This window comes from Cuculus canorus, chromosome 2 (genome assembly GCF_017976375.1).
Source record: "Cuculus canorus isolate bCucCan1 chromosome 2, bCucCan1.pri, whole genome shotgun sequence".
Taxonomy (NCBI): Eukaryota; Metazoa; Chordata; class Aves; order Cuculiformes; family Cuculidae; genus Cuculus; species Cuculus canorus.
In genome coordinates, this window is record NC_071402.1 from 100,925,023 (window position 1) to 100,944,917 (window position 19,895).

General features: G+C 40.0%; 1 protein-coding gene across 4 annotated transcripts in view; it reads left to right on the forward strand.

The window, feature by feature from the left end:
- Positions 1-6,824: 6,824 nt before the first annotated feature.
- TNS3 (tensin 3) overlaps positions 6,825-19,895 on the forward strand; it is a 221,051-nt gene continuing 207,980 nt past the window's right edge. For all 4 annotated transcript variants that reach the window (XM_054060590.1, XM_054060591.1, XM_054060592.1 and 1 more), the window contains exon 1: positions 6,825-6,976. In XM_054060590.1, the coding sequence (XP_053916565.1) occupies positions 6,899-6,976 (78 nt within the window). In that variant the 5' untranslated portion in view covers positions 6,825-6,898. The remainder of the gene's footprint in view (positions 6,977-19,895) is intronic.

Consider the following 19,895-nt stretch of genomic DNA (forward strand, 5'->3'; position numbering starts at 1 on the left):
TCATACATTATAAGAGTTAATTAGCACTGCTGCTCCGGACCTGTGTATTTTATCACCTGTTAAACAGCCCATAGGTGACAAAAAAGCTAAAAGCCTTCAAGTAGAACCAAATATTTTTTCTTTAAAAATAACCGGATAAACTTATCAAAGACAGCTTTTCTTTTTTCCTTTGGTGTAAGCAAGAAAATCTCTTTGCAAAGGGTGTTTTTGATCACACACTTAGGAGAGCGGGTGGTTTTTTTTTTTTTTTTTTTAGGAGTGGGGAGACAGCTTTGCAAGGGGAAAGGTTATCTGCATACTTGGAGGGAGCAGCTTGTATAAATTGTCCCCAGTTCTACAGAGCTGCTCTTTGCATTCATTGGGGTAGAGGCTTTTTTTTTTTTTTTATTTTTTTTTTTAATTTTTTTGAAAAGGCAGCCTACAGAGCTGACTTCGGCTGTGAGTAACAAAAGCCTGGCAGAGAGCAAGCCCAAGTCACCTGCCTGCTCCTGGAATGCCAGAAGCATCCCAGGGCTGCGGCAGAGGTGCTGGGGAACAGTTAAAAATCTCGGACACTGGGCAAATGAAAACAATTTGGCAGCTGAGGACCATTTCCTGGTATTTCACTGCTGGTTTTTAGCAAGTGGGGGTGTGAGGGTGAAGGGTCTGGAAAATATTAAATTGGCCCCAGAGGGCATTTAAAAAAAAAATCTGTAATTTTGCGGACGTTAACTGTCTGATACATGGCTGTATGTTTTTCTTGGAAATCCAGCACAGTTACGTAACATGTTTGGGGTTTTTAAACTTCACTTTCTTTTCAAGGTACCATCAGAGATTTTGGCTAATGTTTTCATCCTTACAACAAAGTAAGGCTTAAGTACGTCTTCTTACTTTTCATTAATAGCTAAGCTGAGTTAAGAACAAACACAATTCCTGAATGATTTTCATTCAGATCCACATTTGTGCAGAGGTTGGCCTCTTTCTCTTTCCGCATTTTGAGTCCCACTGTAAAGAAACTTTTGACAAAAGGCAAGAGTCTTAGCTTATTTACTTTCAGAGTGAGGCTTTGTTTGGGGTGGGAGAGCTAAGGACATAACTATAAAGGGAGCTGTTTAATTGTTTAGAAAAAACCTTTCTTCTTTCTAATCTTTCCAGGCACAAGATACTGGAATTATAAAATGTGTCATTTCACTATGCTCCCCAGACACAGTGAAATTGTTAAGCCTGCCACATCTGCCTGTCCTTTTTCAAACTCTCACATTTTTGGTTTGAGGTGAGAGAGCAGTGCTTCCCTAATAATTGGATGACAGAGCAGGAAAGGACGTGTTCTTGCAACAGAATAGCAGAGCTCAATAAATGACATCTTTTCTGAAGTCTTTCAACACTGGCCCCTTTGGGGGTAAAATTCCTTTGGTTAGGTTTTATTTTTGGGTATCAAAAGGAGAGGTTAATGGAGGTGGTGGATAGAGATAAGAGAATGGCCCCATGGTTTCCTCTTGACACATGAAGTTTGCTCATCTCTTTCTCCAAAACAATCCACAGGAATTAGATAATTTGAATATGCTGGTTTCAGCTTACCCAGAGCTGTCACAGGTAAGCAGGTCATGGAGATGCAGTTCTTAGTTCTTAATGGGTTTCACATTTTTTTTCTAAATAAAGCTCAAAAAAGTTTTTAAAAGTATCTCAGTATTAGAGGAACAGTGGAATTAAGAGGAATTGTGACAATGCAAAGAGACTACGCTTGTCTTGAGGAAATTTCCATTTCTGGCTCTAATGTATATTTCACCTATATGAGTGCCAAGATGAGATTCAGGTTTATTTTATTCCACCTCCCCACACCTCAAGCTGTATTTAGATTTGGAAACTGATTAGGATAGTCAGGGTATCAGCTCCATCATGGCAGAGGTCTTTACTGCTGGTAACATAAAATGTTGCTAGTACCAGAGCCAACAGGTGTAATATAGAGTAAATCTTTTGTTGAGATAAATCCATAGGCCCTGATGGGAAGCATCCACAAGTGTTGAGGGAGCTGGCAGATGTCATTGCAAGGCCACTCTCAGTAATCACAATGGCTGGAAGAAGTGTCCAAAGACTGGAGGAAATAAAAGGTCATTCCTATGTTCAAGACAGGCAAGGAGGAACCAGGGAACTACGAACTGCCAAGTCTCACCTCGATCCCCTAGGAAGGTGTCAGAGCAGCATCTTGGAAACCATTTCCAGTCACATGACGGACAAGGAACTCCTTGGGAGTAGTCAGCACGGCTTCACTGAGGGGAAGTAATCCTTGACCAATCTGATAACCTTGTACAATGAACTGATGCACCTGGTAGATGAAGGAAGAGCATTGGCTAGTGTCTGACAGGCTTTCAATAAGCCTGCTGACGCTGTCTCTCGTGAGAGCCTTCTAGCCCCTCAAGCTCTTGCTGCAGAGGCTGGATGAGCAGACAGTGAGGTTAATTGAAAACTGGCTGAAAGGCGAAGCCTAAGGGGTGGTGACCAGTGTACACAAAGTGTACAGGCACTACAGGCACAAAGTGTAGTTAGAGGCTGGTAACTGGCAGTGTACCCCAGGAGTCAATACTGGGTCCAGTCCTGTTTGACATCTCTGTTAGTGATTTGCATGATGGAGCAGAGCATACTCTCAGCAAGTTTGCCAGTGACACAAAGCTGGGAGGTGTGGCCAGAGGAGTGTGCTGCCATCCAGCACAACCTTGACAGGCTGGAGAAATGGGCTGAACACAGATGGTTCTCTCTGAACATTAGGAAAGGCTTTTTTCACTGTAAGGGTGACTAAGTGCTGGGACAGGTTAACTAGAGAGGTGGTGGAGTCTATCCTTGGAGATATTCAAAAGCTGTCTGGAGGTGGACATGAGAAACTAGCGCTAGGTGGCTCTGGTTTACCAAGACAGTTGGACCAGATGGCCTCTAGAGGTTCTTTCCTATCTCATCCTCTCTGATTCTGTGATAAATTAGTATTTAATTATTATCATACTGAGTCTGGAATTCACTCTGGGAATATAAACCTAATTTTCCCTCAGCTCTGCATGTACATGTTCCTTCTCAGGAAAAAAAACACAGGATTTTGGAAAAATTATTAACAGCAGTGCTGCTCTTGCACAGTTATCAGACTCACCGCTAGTGACTGATATCACACAGCATCACACTGTCATTCCACCTTTGTCAGAGGATCTAGGTACTGCTCTGCATAGCTGAGGCACCACTTCACCTCATCCAGAAGACAGAACTTAGTTTCTTCAGTCTTTAGAACTAGTTGCTACCCCTAAACTCTTTACTAAGAAGCATTAATGCTTGTGCAGACTTTCAAAAATGTGAAGTACTACAGAAGAGCACATTATTGCTCTCACAAAATACTGTTGATTGAGCTTTCTTCAAAACTAGTATGGATTGATCTGTCTTAATTAATACTTGCTTTTTTTTTTTTTTTTTTTTTTTTTTTTTGTCAGCCTAAGCAGAATGAACTGGCTGCTATCTTTCTTCTAAAACCATAACTTCTGTTATGTCCAGATTATCTTAATAATCAGAAACAGTCTGTTACCTTACTGCTAAGGCCAGAAACAGTCTGTTACCTTACTGCTAAGGCCAATGAGAGTCTTTTGGCAGTCATACACTGGAATAACAAAATTGTTCAGTACAGAAGGAGGAAGGTAAGTATTTGAAGAACAGAGAGCTGAAAACTATATAACCCTGACAATATGTTAAAAATTTAGGAGCTGCTCCTGTTCCCAATGCTAAAAATACCCCGAGCTTTTGAAAGAATTCTGAATAACTTCTGTGCAATCCATTTTTTTCTCTGTAGATGTTCCAGCACAGAAGCAGGGTGATGAAACTAATATTATTTTTGTGCTGCTCAGTAAAAATAATGGCACCACAAGGAAAATCTTCCTCTTGCCTGACTAACCCTCTCCCTCTGAATAACTGGCGATAATTTCAATAATGACTTGAAACTTGTGCATTTTCCAGAGAGTTGATGGCAGACTTGATGCTAGTATGACTAGCTTTGCCTGAGGCTGTGGTCATTATTCTCTAATAAGTGATCTATGTCTCAGCAACACTTAGTTAATTTGAAATTGCTACACATCTAAATATTTTTTATTACTTCTTTCCCCATACTCGGTGGTCATCCTCAAGCTCCCTCTGGTTTTGACAGCAACATGATGAAACCCATCTTTTCTAAGATGCTAAGAACAGTTGAGGAAGTAGGAGGAGGAGTGAATAGCTAAGGCAACTCTTTCTTCCATTCATATTTACTCAAATAATGACAGGTCATTAATGCTTATCTGCCCCTCCTATAAATGAAAACACATTTACTGCTTTATTTAAATGATACTCTTTTCATTTCAGGTACTGCACTAGATCAGGTTTGTGTTAATGAGTTCCCTGAATTAGCAATTAAAGCAAGTTATGAGTGTTTGACATGTCAAGGACAGGGCCACCACCTTGTGGAACCCACAGACAAAATTCCCTTCTAATTATGAACAAATAAACACTTAAGATTTTTTTCATGCAGGTGCCAAAGTTGAGGACTAATCCCCAGGGGAACCTGGCATTTGAGTTCCAGAATGCTCTTGGCTAACTCTGTTAAAGAAAGTTGTAATAAAGTTCTACTCTCTTTTGAAAGGCTAGCTGACAAGCTGTCCAGCTGCATTTGAAGAATCTACCTATGATGGAAAGTGGTAGCACTAGTCAAGAAAGCTATAACCTTAGTTATTTACCAGCAGCATGACTCTCTATCCCCTTCTGATTCATTAATTATGTTCTACTTCGGGTTTGAGAAAACAAATGCTGTTTTTTTAAAAAATAACCAGAAAAGCCATACGAAGCACTGGCTTGATTAGTTAAGCTTTGCAAACGTTTTCACACATACCAAGTCATATTTAGAAGACGACAGTAATTAAAAGTAGGGTCAGAGTCAAAGCTCTAAAGAAGTGGAAGTGATCATTCCAGTAAGGTAGACCAGTGAAAAGTCTTTCAGAAGGGGTTGACATTTCCACATTTATAGCATTTAATTTCTGCTGAGGGATTCTAAACCTGTTAATAATCTTTCCTAAGCTGTCAAAATAACAATACTGACTTAAGTTCCCTCCTCTTCCTGCTTTTTATTTGTGGTTCAGTCAACAAGGACCAGATGAACTCCCCTTGGAGTGGATGAGCCAGTACAACTGCCAGTTGCAGATGTTGCTTTTGACTAGCTCATAAAAGTTACCTTCACATGCACATACCCGTATTATTACTCCAGTCAGTTTGGGATACATCAAATACAGCTTATTGGTCATGACTTGTGGCTTCTCATGGAAAAGCTTACATGACAACATCAGACCTTCAAGTCATCTAAGAACTGCTCTTTCCATACAATGACACTTTCTCTCTTAATCTGTTCCTCATCCAGCAGAAATAACTCATTTGTGCACTCATATTCTTTGAATACAGAGTTCAGGCAATGGAGGGCAGGAGGAGAAACACATAAAGATTTATGAAGCAAAAATAAGCTGACAGCCCAGGAAAAAAACCCTTGTAGAATACTTAGTGTATATCTGAACTCCTTTATGCACAAGATCATTTCATTTTATGAAGTAAAATTATTAAAGTCCCTTTTAAGATGAGTGTCTGGCATAATGGGGCCCAACTACTCAGTCAGAATGTAAAAATGGTACAAATAAGTAATAACAGTATGAAAAAACTATTTAATTTTTCTTTTTAGCTATATAAAAGACATATTGTTTTGACTTAAATGCCAGATGTTATCACAACACAAATGTTCAGAAATAATTTCCCATCTCTTCTTTTCCTTGAGGAAAACCAAAACTGATTGACTCAGTTCCTCCAAGTCTATTTTATGATGCCTCTGCTAGAACACTGAAATCAAATGTTTGTAAATGGGCAATAAGGTCTGTCTGCTGTCCAGTTACAGACATCTTTCACAACATGACAGTCAAATGTGTCCTAAACTTGCCAGAACATGTAAGAGGCAGAGAAGCACTGATTTACACCATGCAAATGAGGAAACTTGGAAACCCGAAGAGAAGGGAAGACAGCTCTAAGTTTTTGCCCACCATCCCGTCAGAAGAGCTGAAGAGCTGAAGTCTGAAGAGCTATCCCGTGTCACACCTTTAGGACCTGGTGGGAGCTACAGATTCTAAGTACTGTGAGCAAAGCATCTGTGCCTTTCCTAAAGCCGGAGATCTAAGAATTTACAGCATATTTCTGCAAATTTAAATTGCATGGAATAGCAGTCATCTCAGGCAAAGAGAGAATCAGAACCCCTTTCTCTAAGCGTACAGTGCCTTCCTTCCACCACACAGTGACCCTTCATGCTCCTTAGCAGGTATGCTAAGGAAAGGCAGGGAAAGTTCTGTTAAAAACTGAAGAGAATCAATTAACGTACACAGCCAGACACTTCACACAAAGAATCAGGAAATTCCCGTAGGTTTTCCCCTTCTAAAATTGTTCTCAATGTAATTCTTGGTGTCAACTTAAGTATCTATTTTTGTCTCACGTTACCGGGGTACATCATGATGCTCGCTTCAGTGGCGGGTTGCCGGAAAGCTCGCTTTTCCTCCGCGTGCAAGCAGCGCATCCCGCAGAGCAGACTACTTTGCCAGTTATTAGTTTGGTTGTTATTGTATCCACACCACTCTGCGATGCAAAAAACCCTCCCACCAGGACAGGGAAGGCTAGGTTTCTCCAGCTGGAAACGGGGCTGTGCCACCGGCTCTGATTTGTCGCCTAGGCACGGCGGGATGACGGAGCAGTCAGCTCGGTAGCGCGCTAACAAAAGGGGGCGCGGAGCGGGCCGGAGCCGGAGAACGGGCAGCGGCGGGGACCCCGCACGGGGCCATGGCCGTGGGCTGAGGGAGGGGGGGGGGCGGAGCCCGGGGCCACACGGGCTGCGAGAAGCCGCATGGGCGGCTGGGCGAGCCGCGTCCCAGCGCAGCGTCCCCCGCCCCGGCGCCGCGAGGAGGCCGAGACGATGATCCAGGTACGCGGGGCGCGGGGTGGGGCGGGGGAGCGGCGGTTCAGCGCGCGGCGGCTCCGCGCGGCGCTCTCCGAGCCCTGGCTGCGCGCGCCCTGCCGCCGGCGCGGGGCTCGGGGGCGGCTCCCGCGCTTCTCCTGCGAGTGTTCCCTGCGACCGAGTGTTCCCAGCAGACCTGCTGCTGCTTCGCCTGTTCGGGCGGTTACGGAAATGTCCAAACCTTAGGATGGATCGATCGTCCTGAAGTACCCGCACCAACTTGTCGTGGGTATGAAAGTTAGATCGAGCGTAATTAATTATGATTTAAAACCCATTTGATCTCAGTGATGGCTTTGGGACTGCGGACCAAGACAGAAACTGCCACGGCAGCAGACCCTGGGCCGCAGCCCAGGGAGAGCTCGAGCCGCTCCGGTCATTCCAGAGGCTCGGTCAAGCATCTCTGTTTCTGGCTCGCTAAGCAGACCTCTGGACCTTTGAAGTTTCGTGCACTTCCTTCTGGGTTGCCTCTGAAACAACGGATTTAAATTAATTTTAAGCCTATGTTTAAGTGCACGCTGTAGCAGTCTCTGTCTTGCATGCTTAGGTGAGCAACCTTTTTCGTTTCAAATCCCTTCTGAAAACATACCATTTCTATTGAAGCCTTTTAGGATTAGTTTCCTGGAAATTCCTGAATAATATACCGCACAAGTGGTAAACTGGATATATGCACTAAATAATCTTCAGTGGTTTCAAGTTCTCTCTGACCATCTCACGTGCAATCTATCTGTGAAACCATCTCCATCGCGTTTGTGTCTAGCATTTCAAACCGAGCAGCTTCAAATAACCATTTTATTATAAGAAGTTGCCAAAGAAATATTGAAGCCTGTTTTCTTGCCAGAATTGCTTTCCTCTGAGGTGTAAGACAGCCAGCGTTCAGTTGTAGACAAGTGACTCATTTAAAGGGCTGACTTTTTTCCTTCTCTCAGAATTAGAAGGAGCTTTATTCCATTTGAAAGCATATACAATGATATCCAGTGGTCTCTTGCCAAACAAACATTAGCCTATAACCTTAGACACGATATTAAACCTGAAAAATCATAATGTTACAATGGAAAGAAAAATTATTGTAATAAACTTTTTTTTCCCCAGGGATTGATAAATATCAATTTTGTAGTAACTCCAGCACCGTAAGTCTGATTTTAGAATCTTAATGGAACATGCTTTACCAGAAGGATGATAAGTAATTGGTAGTTGAGCAGTGACTCAGTTGACACCAGGACCCGTTTTGCTGGATGCTCCTGAAACATGTTAAGAAAATGTTTCGCACTATGTGACGTTGGGAACAAAGGCATACTTCCTTTTCTTTTTCATGCCAGCACTTACATTGCTAAGGCTTAGGGAAAGGTAACCCTGTTGCTCAGAAGCTGTCACACTGCTGTGGTATGTTTCATCATGACCATTTTTGTCCCACCACACTTTGGTTCCTGCTTTTCTTTGTGGCTGTTTGGGGCTGCTAATTGAGTGTCTACTGCTCAGAGGGCTCTCCAGGTAATGATTTTTTAATATTGCTTAAGAGTAGCTCCTTTTAAGCTAGATTTTACCTCCAAGTTTGTTGTTGATTCTTCCTTTCCATGATAAGTCATCCCAAAGGGTCAATTGAACCTGGGCATTGAACCCAGGAGCAAGAGAACATGCTATATGATGTTAAACTCCTCTTTCTGTGACATTTAAAGGGACATTGAGAAGGTAACACTAAACAAAAAGAAATCTGGTAGTTTCCTTAGCACCAGTGCATAAAGATACAGTAAGGACTGCTGGGGCTAAGAGCAGCTTCACCGTCCTCATATCAAGCTCTAGGACCCCAATTTTAATGGATGGTCTTCACTATTCTCTTATTATGTATTAGTATAAATCAAGAGTTTTTTCTCTGAAACTAATTGCATTTAATCAGTTTTAAATCAGTAGGAGTGACAGGGGAACGTGGGCCAGTAATTCTCAAAATATCAGTTATAAGATGAGTTCAAATGATGGTGTAGTCTACAAAGCTGGCATAGACTCCAATTGCTGCTTCTGCTATGGAACGGAAAACATGTGGACAGAACATATTAATGTCAGTGGCTTTATTTTACCTCTGGAACATGAAGAAGGAGGCAACTAGAAACAGTTTAAAATGTGAGCTTTCTGTATTTTTGAATTTCTATTGGTCTTTCTCCTCCAGGAGGAAGATATATAATTATACAGTAAGACACCTGAATTTCTACCAATAGGTGGTTGAAATAATTGTAATATTAGACGTTCTGCCTCAGACTGCACCAGAAGGTCTTAACAAAACATCAAAGGGAAAATAGCATAAATCTGACTCTAGGATGATGCTCTGAAGACTGATTTATTTTCTGTTTACAAGGACATGGGTACATTTTTCTATTATGATTACACCAGGCAAGTATTTTTCTCTTAGAATCAATGGAATTAACTGAAGTTAAAACTGGCACTAATACCACAGCTTTGCAGTTATGTTTTTTTGGTTAGGCCTTGTCCTCATGTTAATTATCAGCTTTCTGCGAGAGGCTGCTGTGTCAGTGACTATTGAATTCCAGGTCCAGTCAGGATTGAATGCAAGCACCAGCCCTGGCTCAGTTTCTGTAGGCAATCCTTCCTGAGCAGATCCAGTGTTACCTGAAAACTCATTGTCTTAATCTTTAGTTTTTAACCACGTCTTTAAATATTTTTTTTCTTCGTGTGTAATATTGTAAGGGAGGTCAGACTCCCTGAACAATCTTTAGTGAAATCAAACTTCTCAGAGGAGAAATTCTTGGGATCTTTTTCCCCCTTGGAAGCTGAATGTGGGACATAGGAACTTGTTTGTGATAGTTCTGTTAATTTCAGTTCAAGTACTGATGTTTCTACAGTTCATAACTTTCTATGATTAAAACCAGCTGTGTTTTGTGTTGTTGGTATTCACTTGAAAAAGAAAAAATGTGTATCAGTCTTGCTTTCTTACATCAAAAAGCAAAAAAGCAATAGTGAAAGCTAAAGTGCAGAGTAAAGTAAATAATGTAACTTTTTCATAGTTGCTCAGCAAATGCATAAAAGACTTCAGGTTTCCTGATCCTTAGTATAATGCTTTTGCACTGAAGGACATTAGTGTTTAAGTAATGACTTTACACTTTCACAAAGCAAGGACAAAGGGCAGTCCAAATGCATCTCTGTACTGTCTTGTCTGTATGGTAGGCTTCCATACTATCTCTCAGTATCTGACTGTGGGTGAAAGTGTGCAAATATAAGGATGGTACTCTACACCACAGTGTAGTAACCACTACTACACAGTCTGTAATCTCCCTGCAGGAATATTCTGGCCTCTGCTATTGATGACTTATTTGTACAGATGGAAGGAATAGGAAGAAAAGCAGTTCTTTCAGGAATAAAGATTTCAAAGGATTTTTGGATTGAATACTAAGCAAATAGTAGCACTGACTCAAAATGCCCACAAGCTCAGAAGTCTTTAGCATAATTTCCTTGTATTGTGTTATGCAACAGAAAAGTCAGAATAAAACAAGAATACTTAAAAATATTTTTTTTACCATGGCTAAGTCCTCTGTGCAGATTACAGGCCAAGATGATGACAACTGTAGAACACTCATCCAGTGGGGGCATTATTAGTCAAATCTTATTGAAGAAGTTGATGAATCCTGGGGGCCAATCATTCTTTCGTTATTAAAAGTTTTATCTAATGAATACCTTCTGGAGGAAAGTAGCATCTTTTTTATTATTGTATGTAGGTGGCAAACCCCTTAGACTATATATCTTGTTCCCACTCCATTATTATTATTTAACCAGTCAGGTTAATTCATGTAATGCTGTCCCTGTTGCTAACATTATTTAGTACATGAGAATCTTCAGGAAAGTGGAAGCTAGACTATGTAACAGTATGCGACTGGAGTTCTTTTCAAGGTCTTCAGCATAACATCTGGTTCCATAAATGCAAGTTCTCTATCTTATTTTTAATGACCAGGTAAAGGAAAAAGCATTTCAAAAACCTCAAGCCATTTTATCTGCTATATCATTTAGTTTTCCAAGTAGTCTCAGACAGGTGAAATGCACTGAGACATAATTGCTATTACTGGGAAGAATTACATCACTTCAGTATCCTGCCTTCTGTCTGACAGCTGTGGAAAATGGGCTGGATAGCTTTCAGTAATTTTATTGAGTTTTATTGTGGGTTTCGTCAAGAAGGAAGTAAGGATTTTTTTAGAAAAATAAATGCAGCTTCAAAGCTTAACAAAATAATTTCTTAGAGGAACTGATAAGCTAAGAAGGATTTTTTTTTTCTTCCAGAAGAATATTAAGTGAACAGTAAGGTTCTCATTCTATAGCTCTTACAGCAACAAAACTTCCAGTGCTGAACCCAGCTCTTTGTGGCTTTCTTACAGCTTTATTAGAGACTACTGACTCAACATAAAAGACGTAAGCGAGGTTTAAGTATTCTGATTTGGTCTCATACAAAGCTGATGATACTGAGCTCCTCAGGAACTCCAGGCAAGTGAAGATAACTCTTACCCAAGAAATAATTTATACAGCATATAGTGCCCTGGCTGTTAAAATACAAATGCATTGCAGAAAATTGAGCTGAGATTGCCAGGGGCTTTTTCATCTTTAACTGTGTGGTAGTTAACAATATTCTTTGTGTTAATGTTCATATGTATGGGCTGGCATACATGGGAGGGACCAAAGGAGGAAAAGGTGGTTTAAGTTAGAGGCCTGCTAACAGCTTGCAAGGAAATCTCTAAGCCCATATGCTATACTCCTGATTTATTTATGTGAATTCCCACTGTCTAGGTCTGTGTCCCAGTGGCTGGATGTTTCAGTTATCTTCATGTGAATTCATTTTATGTGATCTGCCACTTTCTATAATTGATCACTTCTGGGAAAAACCTTTCTCTTCCACATGGCCAAAAAACCCCCGGAATGTAAAGTGGCCTTCTCTTCAAAACAGATTAAGAGAAGACTTTTTTGTTTCTTTTCTCCTTCCAGCCTGCTGTCTTTAACATAGAAAGAGCCAAAATAAGTAAGATTAGATTTTCCAGCTAGACACGATTTTGCCGCACTAACTCAAGTAAACACAGTGGGAATGTAAAAAGTAAGCGCGTGTCCAGTGCCGAGTGTAAGATCATTTTTCAAATGAAGCGAATGACAGCCTCAAATGTCATTTGTAAGAAGTATGGGAATGTTAAAGTCACCATTCTGATTCCAGTTTTGCAGATTTTCCATTGTCTGTGTTGCAACACAGCACTTTTTCATCTTGGCTGTAATGAAATAAATCAAATGGTGAAGACACTTAACTAAAAAAGCTTGGTAGCACAGCCTGTAGATCTTTTTACTTCAGTTTATCTGTGCTTTAATCATCAGTCAATACTGCTTTCCATAATAATGGGTTCCTGGCCATTTGTTTTATTCTTATAAGGTATTTGTAATTAAAGCCAAATATCACTGCCTTGTGGATCTTCCCTTTTAGATTAAGGGCATAAATAGCTGTTTCAGCTATCAAATAACATGTATGTGAAATGTTATTGAAAAGTGTATGTGAAATGACAAACAATAGTGGCAGTTGACTATCAGAGCTATTCCAGATCTGAGGAGAAAAAACTGAATGAGGCAAGAGCTAACTGAAATGAATGTGTTCTCATTCATTCCTGGCCTGATTTATTTTATAACACATACATAACATTAAAGGAAGAAGTTTTTAGGGTGATAGGATTAAGTGAAGTTTATATCAATAAATTCTTATATCAATAAATTCTTATTTTTTTATTAGCCATCCAGTACATTTTCTTGTAAGGACTCTTTATCAAACCTCATGAACTCACTATGTGAAAGATGGCCACTTCAAACCATGATGGTCAGGAGGTGGTTCAGTCTGGTATTTCTGAATTGGCTTTTGGAAAAAGAGTTCATTCCCAAATCCCATGTGATGACCAGCTTTGAGCATGCCTTGCTCCCTGACAATGCTGCTGTTAATCCACAGATTTGTCATGCTGCTCTGCTTGGTGTGTAGCTCTTCCTGCTGGCCCTGGTCCAGCTAGTCATGAAAGTTACTCCCTCTTTGGGGAAAGGCCAACCCCTATTCCATCCTATTCTCTTATGGCTTCCAACCTCAGCCAGCTGGTAGTATAAGGAGTGCTGATAATATAAGAGTCACCTTGAGGTGACCTACTATTTTCTAAACCACTTTTGGAACGTGTGAGCTTTAAGAAGAGTTATTTATGTCCCAGATCCCCTTCAAAATCACCAAAGCTAGAACTTTTCTGTCACTTCTTGGACACTCAAGTTATAATGATAATCCTAATTGCACCTTTACTCCCTGTGTATGAATAGAATAAGGTTCTCTAGTGATATTTTAGTTTTTTTTTTTTTTAAATATAATGCATATATTTTTGCAAAATCCAGCACATAATCTGCATGTGTACGTGTGAGAGTACACATGTGAATGTATCCACATACCCACAGTAGATGTTATTCATATCTCAAGTTACTTGTGAACCCCAGAATGTATTTGACCACATGGTTAAAGTGGTGGTGTGTTAATTTTGAGTAATGCAACATAAAGCAAAATGTCACGATCATGTCATGATCTAGGGCACACCACAGAGCTGTTCCTTTCCTTAGGTCATGATTTTATGCTTTTACACACTTGCATGCTGCCTTACACATAGTGTGAAATCAGCCGTTTTTTCAGGAGCTGTGATACGTAAACAAGATGTATGGTCTTGGTTTCCCATATAAATTTCAGGGTGAGGGGATCAGGTTGATTGCGTTTTGATTGTGAGATTTGCAAAAGCTCTGCTATACTACTGCTTCCTATTCTCCTAACTTACTAGCCATGGTCCTTTTCTACCTTCTGCCCTGAGAAGACTGTCATACACAAGCCTTCCCAGCTCTGATCTACCCCAAATGCATCTAACATTGTGGAAGTGTTAGCCTGTATGTGACGTTAAGGGAGAAAACACATGGAGAGAATATGTGGAAATACTACGTATTCTTTCCTTTCTGTTAACTGACGGAGAGCTGCAACTGATGAATCAGAGCTTGATGTCATAAGCCACATCTTATTTATCAAAAACAGTTGTATGGAGGACAGAGAATGAACGTGCTGTTCAGCATCTTGTTTCTGTTACTCCTTGTTCTCTGTTATCCAGCTATAGAACAGTAATAAAGAACCTGCTTCTAATGCTTTTTTGTCAGTTATCCAAGCAATCAGAGCCAGCAAATGCTTTTTTTTTAAAGTAATAAACTCTGAGAAACTAATGCAAGTTTGGGACTTGAAAAAGCAAAAGGTTTTCATTATATTTTTAAAGCAAATGTCAAACATAAACTCTTTTTCATGTTGGTATAAGCCCGACGGGCATGGAATGCCTGCCAAATCTGGTATAACTGTGGCTATCACTTTGAGGGAAATGAAAACCATTTGGGTCTTTGTCCTTGAAGGCTCACAATACAATTCATGAAGGCTTTCTGTAGATTTATTGCAATATCAGCTCATGGGTTTTCAGTGCATGTGTTCAGTGTGGTGTTTCAGCAGAGGACTGATCATGGTGTGGTGTTGAATGCAGAGGTTCAAGGGCTTCGTTTGAACATATGCACAGTGGCACTGGGTCCTAAACGTGTGTGTGTATGTGTGTACGCATTTGCAAGAGAGAAAGAAAGATGATACAGAAGATAAAGTTCAACCTGAGGATTTTGACCTGGATTTCAAACAGCTGTAATTTGGGGGGGCAGTAAAAAGGTTGGATTTTTAGCCTTTCTTTAAGGTATTTGGAGCACTTCTTTTTCTTGTCTGTGTGCTTGAGCAGGGGAAAAGCTTAGTTTGTGCATGAGTGGTTTTGATGGGCACTGTAAGAACTATATTAATGGAAAACAAGGATTGTGAGGATACTTTACTCAGCTCTTCCAGTGCCACGATACCAGTGGCAGTGCCGATTTGAGAAGGGCTAAAGTCTTGCAGAAGGAAGTCTGGTGGCCGATTGTTGCTCTGAGGCCCCGTGGTTATGGCTTGTCGAAGTAGGAGGAAGCTGAGGTTCGCAGTTACTCTGACACAATCTTGCATCAAAGTATGCGTATGAGGCATTTGACCCTTAACTTTTCCCTAAGTCAATCCTAACTTATTTCCTTTTGACTTCTGGGTAATTTTAGTTGCATCAAATGTGTCCCCTCTTGAGAAAAGAAGAGAATCTGTTGGCTCTAACTGAACAAAACTTGCAGGATTTTAGGGTTTGTGGTTGCAGTGCTTTAAAACCAGTGATCTGAAAGCAAAAGTTGTAGTGTTCTTCACTGTGGAACCATGGCAGAACACTATGGGAATGGCTTTTCTTTCCTCAGCCCTCATTTGGAAAGAATTCCTATTTAGGAATGCGTTTACACATGTAGCGTGAAGACTCTCAGGACATGAAGGGTCTAGACAAAAGGAAAACTGACAGAATACTCAAAAAGAGTGATGGGGTAGTGTCTGTGTTGCCAAACCATGACACTTGGCTGTTCTCCCTACAGAAAATGGAGCGAGTTTTTAATGTATCAGCTGGTGTCAGTGAATGCACTGAACATCCATAAAAGGTGAAATGGAAGAGTACTGTTTTGAAAGAAAAAAATTGTTTTCCTTGTTTATCATATTTCTTTCTTAGAACCCATCTTGAAAGTTCATTGATGCTATTTGTTAAAATGTAGAAGTTATATTCATATTCTCTCTGTTGCTTCCACACTGTAGAAATTCCATGTAGAAATTTTCATTAATAAATTTTTGTATTATGCTTTATCACAAAAAAATAAAAGCAAGGAATAAATAAATAATAAGAATCCTTTTTAACAGCACAAAATGCATCTGTGGTAGTATCTCCAGTGTTTTGATCAATTATCACCATAACTTTTTAAAGCTAAAGTTCTACTTAATTGGATTATTGCCTTCAACACATTTGTATAGCTGATGTGACTGCAATCTAAAACCTAGCTTATACCTGTCAAACACAGGGCAAATTGTAAAAGTACATTTACAGTCTTATGTTTACTGAGAAGAAAGATTTGAGTTGGGAGTTTGTGGTATAAAGCTGAGATCCTGACTTGAATAAGCATCAGTTCACTGGAATTTGACACAAATAAATGGACTGCTGGCTGCTGGATTCTTGAAAATTCTTGGATGACTAATGGTTGCTCTTCCTGTAATAAATGAGGAAAAAACTTAACACAAGGCATTCCTCCTCTAAAATCCTGTTAGCAGTTCGGGCCATTATTTAGAAACTGGGAGCCAGGATTAGAAAAGAAACTTTGCCAAGAAATCCTAAAAATAGAAAACTGAAAAAAAGTACTGGCATCACTGGAAAATTGACACTTCCAATTACTTCATATTATGGCCTTAAACTCTGTGAAAATCAGAGTGCATTGAAAGCATTCTTCTGAAAATATTTGTGGATTTAAAAAAAACAAAACTTGCAAGCTGGACATTGGGCTGTGTATCATATTCTCCTTGATGCTAAGAAATCTGTCTGCCCTCAGTATATAAGGTAAAATTTAGACATCACATTACATCGGTGGTTTCCCACCCTCACTGCACGCCTTATACTGTCCTTTTAGCTGGGGGGTAATTGAGTTCTGCAACACAAAGGAATTTATAGTTGAATCTCGCTTGATCCAAATATTAATACTGTTTTCTTTTGAAGGGGGATAATTTTGCTGTAAGCTACTTTGTTAAAAAGAAAACACCAAAAATCATGCTGAAAAAATATTTAATATAAAAATAATTTTAATCTTTTTTAAAAGCTGTGCATTTTTTGCCCACCATGTGACTGTTTCCTGCTCTGTGTAAGCTATTTTTCCTGAATGCTCTTTCTTGTAGACTAAATATTGATCTAATAGAGTATGGGAGCTGCAGAAATATTTAGAGTGTTCAGCAAGACCCACAGTAACTATTGATTTACTTCATCATGCTGTATTGAAGATAAGCTCTCAATGGACATAAAATTGAAATTACTTGGGAGAGGAGGGCCAGCAAAGTGGTACCGCTTTGTTAGTAAGATAGGTTATTGGCTTTTTTCTGAGGATTTTTTTTTTTTTTCTTTTCTGGAATCTGCAAATAAATGAAAACATTGTGGTGGCTCTGAGATTCAGTGTAGGGAAGAACAATTAATAATAATGGTGTTATTATAAGGACCTTGCTTAGTCTCATATTAGGTCCTTTTTCTGGACTGTCTCTGTCCTTTGCATGAAAAAAAGATGGAGGTTGACTGACTAATGCAGCAGTAGTGATTGCATAGATAGTTTTTGGTAGTGAGAAAAAAATGATGGATCGCTCACTGGTAAAGGAAGATTTTTGCATTGAGCTCGTATGCTTGCTTTCATGTGTTATAGATTTAGTTTAGCTATTTGTTTTCTAGAGCGTATCCCAGGTAGTGTGGTGTTTAATGTCTTACTGTGTATCGGACTTAAAAATCAGAAACCTCAGCATCAACATCCAGCATCAGGATGTTGGATTTTATATCTTATTCTTAAATGAAACTACAGGAGAACCCTATTCTGACTCTCTCAGAATATGTAGGTCGGTGTTGGGGATGCAACAGATTAGAAATCCAATTACCTTTATAGAGTGAGTTGTTGCTGTTGTTCCTGCTGTTGCTGATAGTAACAGTAACAATAATTTTGAAACTCATCTATCCATCTTCTAGTCTAATCAGGTAAGAAAAACTTTCTGCATGTGTGTGACCTGCACATTAAAATGATACTTGCAGCATCAGTTAATACTTCATCTGTCTGCCTTGCTTGGCTAATAGACTACTCTTTTTGAGAGACTTTTCAACTGAATTTCTGACTTCAGGTATTTAATTTAAGGAGCTGGGATGCCAACAACCAAACCTATGTTCTCAAAAAGTCCTGCTAAAAGGCTGCCTTGCTAGTGGAGAGGGCTGGACTCAGTGCTTCCTTCACAGTTTTTGCGGTATGTCCGCTTTTAGCAGCAGCTAGATCAAATAGATCTGTTTGTTAGTGTTTAAATCACTACTGGAATGAGTCTATGCTTACATGAGTTAGAAATTCTTACAAGACTTTTGCCTAAGAGGGGCCTTCCTGCCTTTGGCTGAAGTCATGCTGTACATTTCTCTGAGGCACACAGAGATTTGGAAATTGAGGAAAAATACTGTACCCAGTATAACTGTGCATCCTGGCTGTGACACTGTGGTGACTGGAAAAGCACCTCAAAGTCTTGACTATAATATAGTCTCACGGACTGCTGGACTATGTATATTTTGAGACACACTTATTCTGACTTCCATTGACTGACTTCATATTGCTTTGAAAGATACAATGCAAAAACTTGCACAGGAGAAGCAAATGACATTAGATGAAGGTGCAAATCTACACATGGGACATAATATTGTGAGCTGCAGAATACTCGCAACTCTATTTTTCACAGTTGAATACCATGCAGAGTGTGGGAAAAGTGGGAATCTTGCTGAAGAGAGAGTCTTCTGAGCCAAACAGCTAACATCTGAGACCTCAGATTAAAGTGGAAGAGGAGGAAAGAGTCGATAATTACAGCATCAGATACATACAATTCTCAGGATGAAGCATAAATCATAGGTTTCAAACATAACTGGCAGAGTGCACCCCAAAGTAAGTTCACAGGGACATTTTCATTCTGTTCAGACAGTGCTGAGGCTAACTGCAGTGCCAACCAGGAAGAGATCTCAGGCTTTGAGAAGATTCTGTCAATTGCAAAAACCGTGAAAGGCAACATAATGTCTTGCTTTTGGAAAGACTTAAGAAAAGAATTGGTGCAGGAGTTCAGTGGTTTACTGCATTTATTGTGTGTTCTGGAAATGGTGTCCTTGTTAGACAAATAATCAATGAGAGCAAAGAAGTGCTCTGACTTTTGCCCCCTGGCTTTATCTGCCTCTTCACATTGCACACATTCTCCTAGTGTTATGACCATCTGAAAGGACAGGTGTTTATAAAGGGGCAAAAATAGTTTTCCAAGGGGATGAGAATTATTTTATTTTGTATCCTCCATCAAAACTATCTAGAAGACAAGTACAGAGATCAAGGGAGGGAAATCTTGACTCATCTGGAGTAGCAGTTCTCTGCTTGGGTTGCCAGAGGCAGAACATCAACCTCAGACCTTTAATTAGGAAAGACCTCTCTATAATTGGTTGCTGCTCTTCTATTTGTTACTGGTGTTACTGGTCTGGATATTCCTGAATAGCTGTGGTATCTATTTGCATCATGCATTGATGGTGGTGAAAGTTTTCCAGTGCTGGGAAGGAGGTGTGGGTTGAGAACATTGTGCTTTCCTTATGAAACGTGTATGTGTGTGGTAGTAGTACCAGCCAGCAATTCTGACTGTCATGGGTCTAGCACTAGGACAGAGAGGGAAGCCCTGCAACTAATTATGGCCACAGGGGGCTGTTTGGAATTACCATGCGTATTTGCCCCTCAGCACCCATGTATGCTGTGGCCTGTCGCTACGTGATACAGAAATTATATTTTTTATTTGTTTGCTCCTCTTCCCCCCTTAAATTTCAGATGGATGTAGCAAAAGTGGCTGATGGGTTGAGAGTCAGTTCAATGGCCATCCATCTAGTGGTACTAGAAAGCACCAAATGAAACAGAGCAAAAGAAGTATGAGAAAGACAGTTTTCTGGAAAAGTGGATAAAATCCTAAGATTTCCACAATATGTTTTCCAAAACTTCAGCTTGTTAATCTATCATGATTAAGGCTAATTACCAAAAGAAGAAAAGAGTACATCAGAGTTACACTGGTACAGGGCCACTGAAGTTCCCCAGCTTTTTTATGTGATGCGGTCTGTTGTAATGAAACCCCATAGCAATGGTAGGCATGAAAGTCGTCTGTATTCTTTAATTAGGTCTAGTACCTGGCAGAGAAAACCAAAAGAAAATGAGTCCCCTTGCTGCC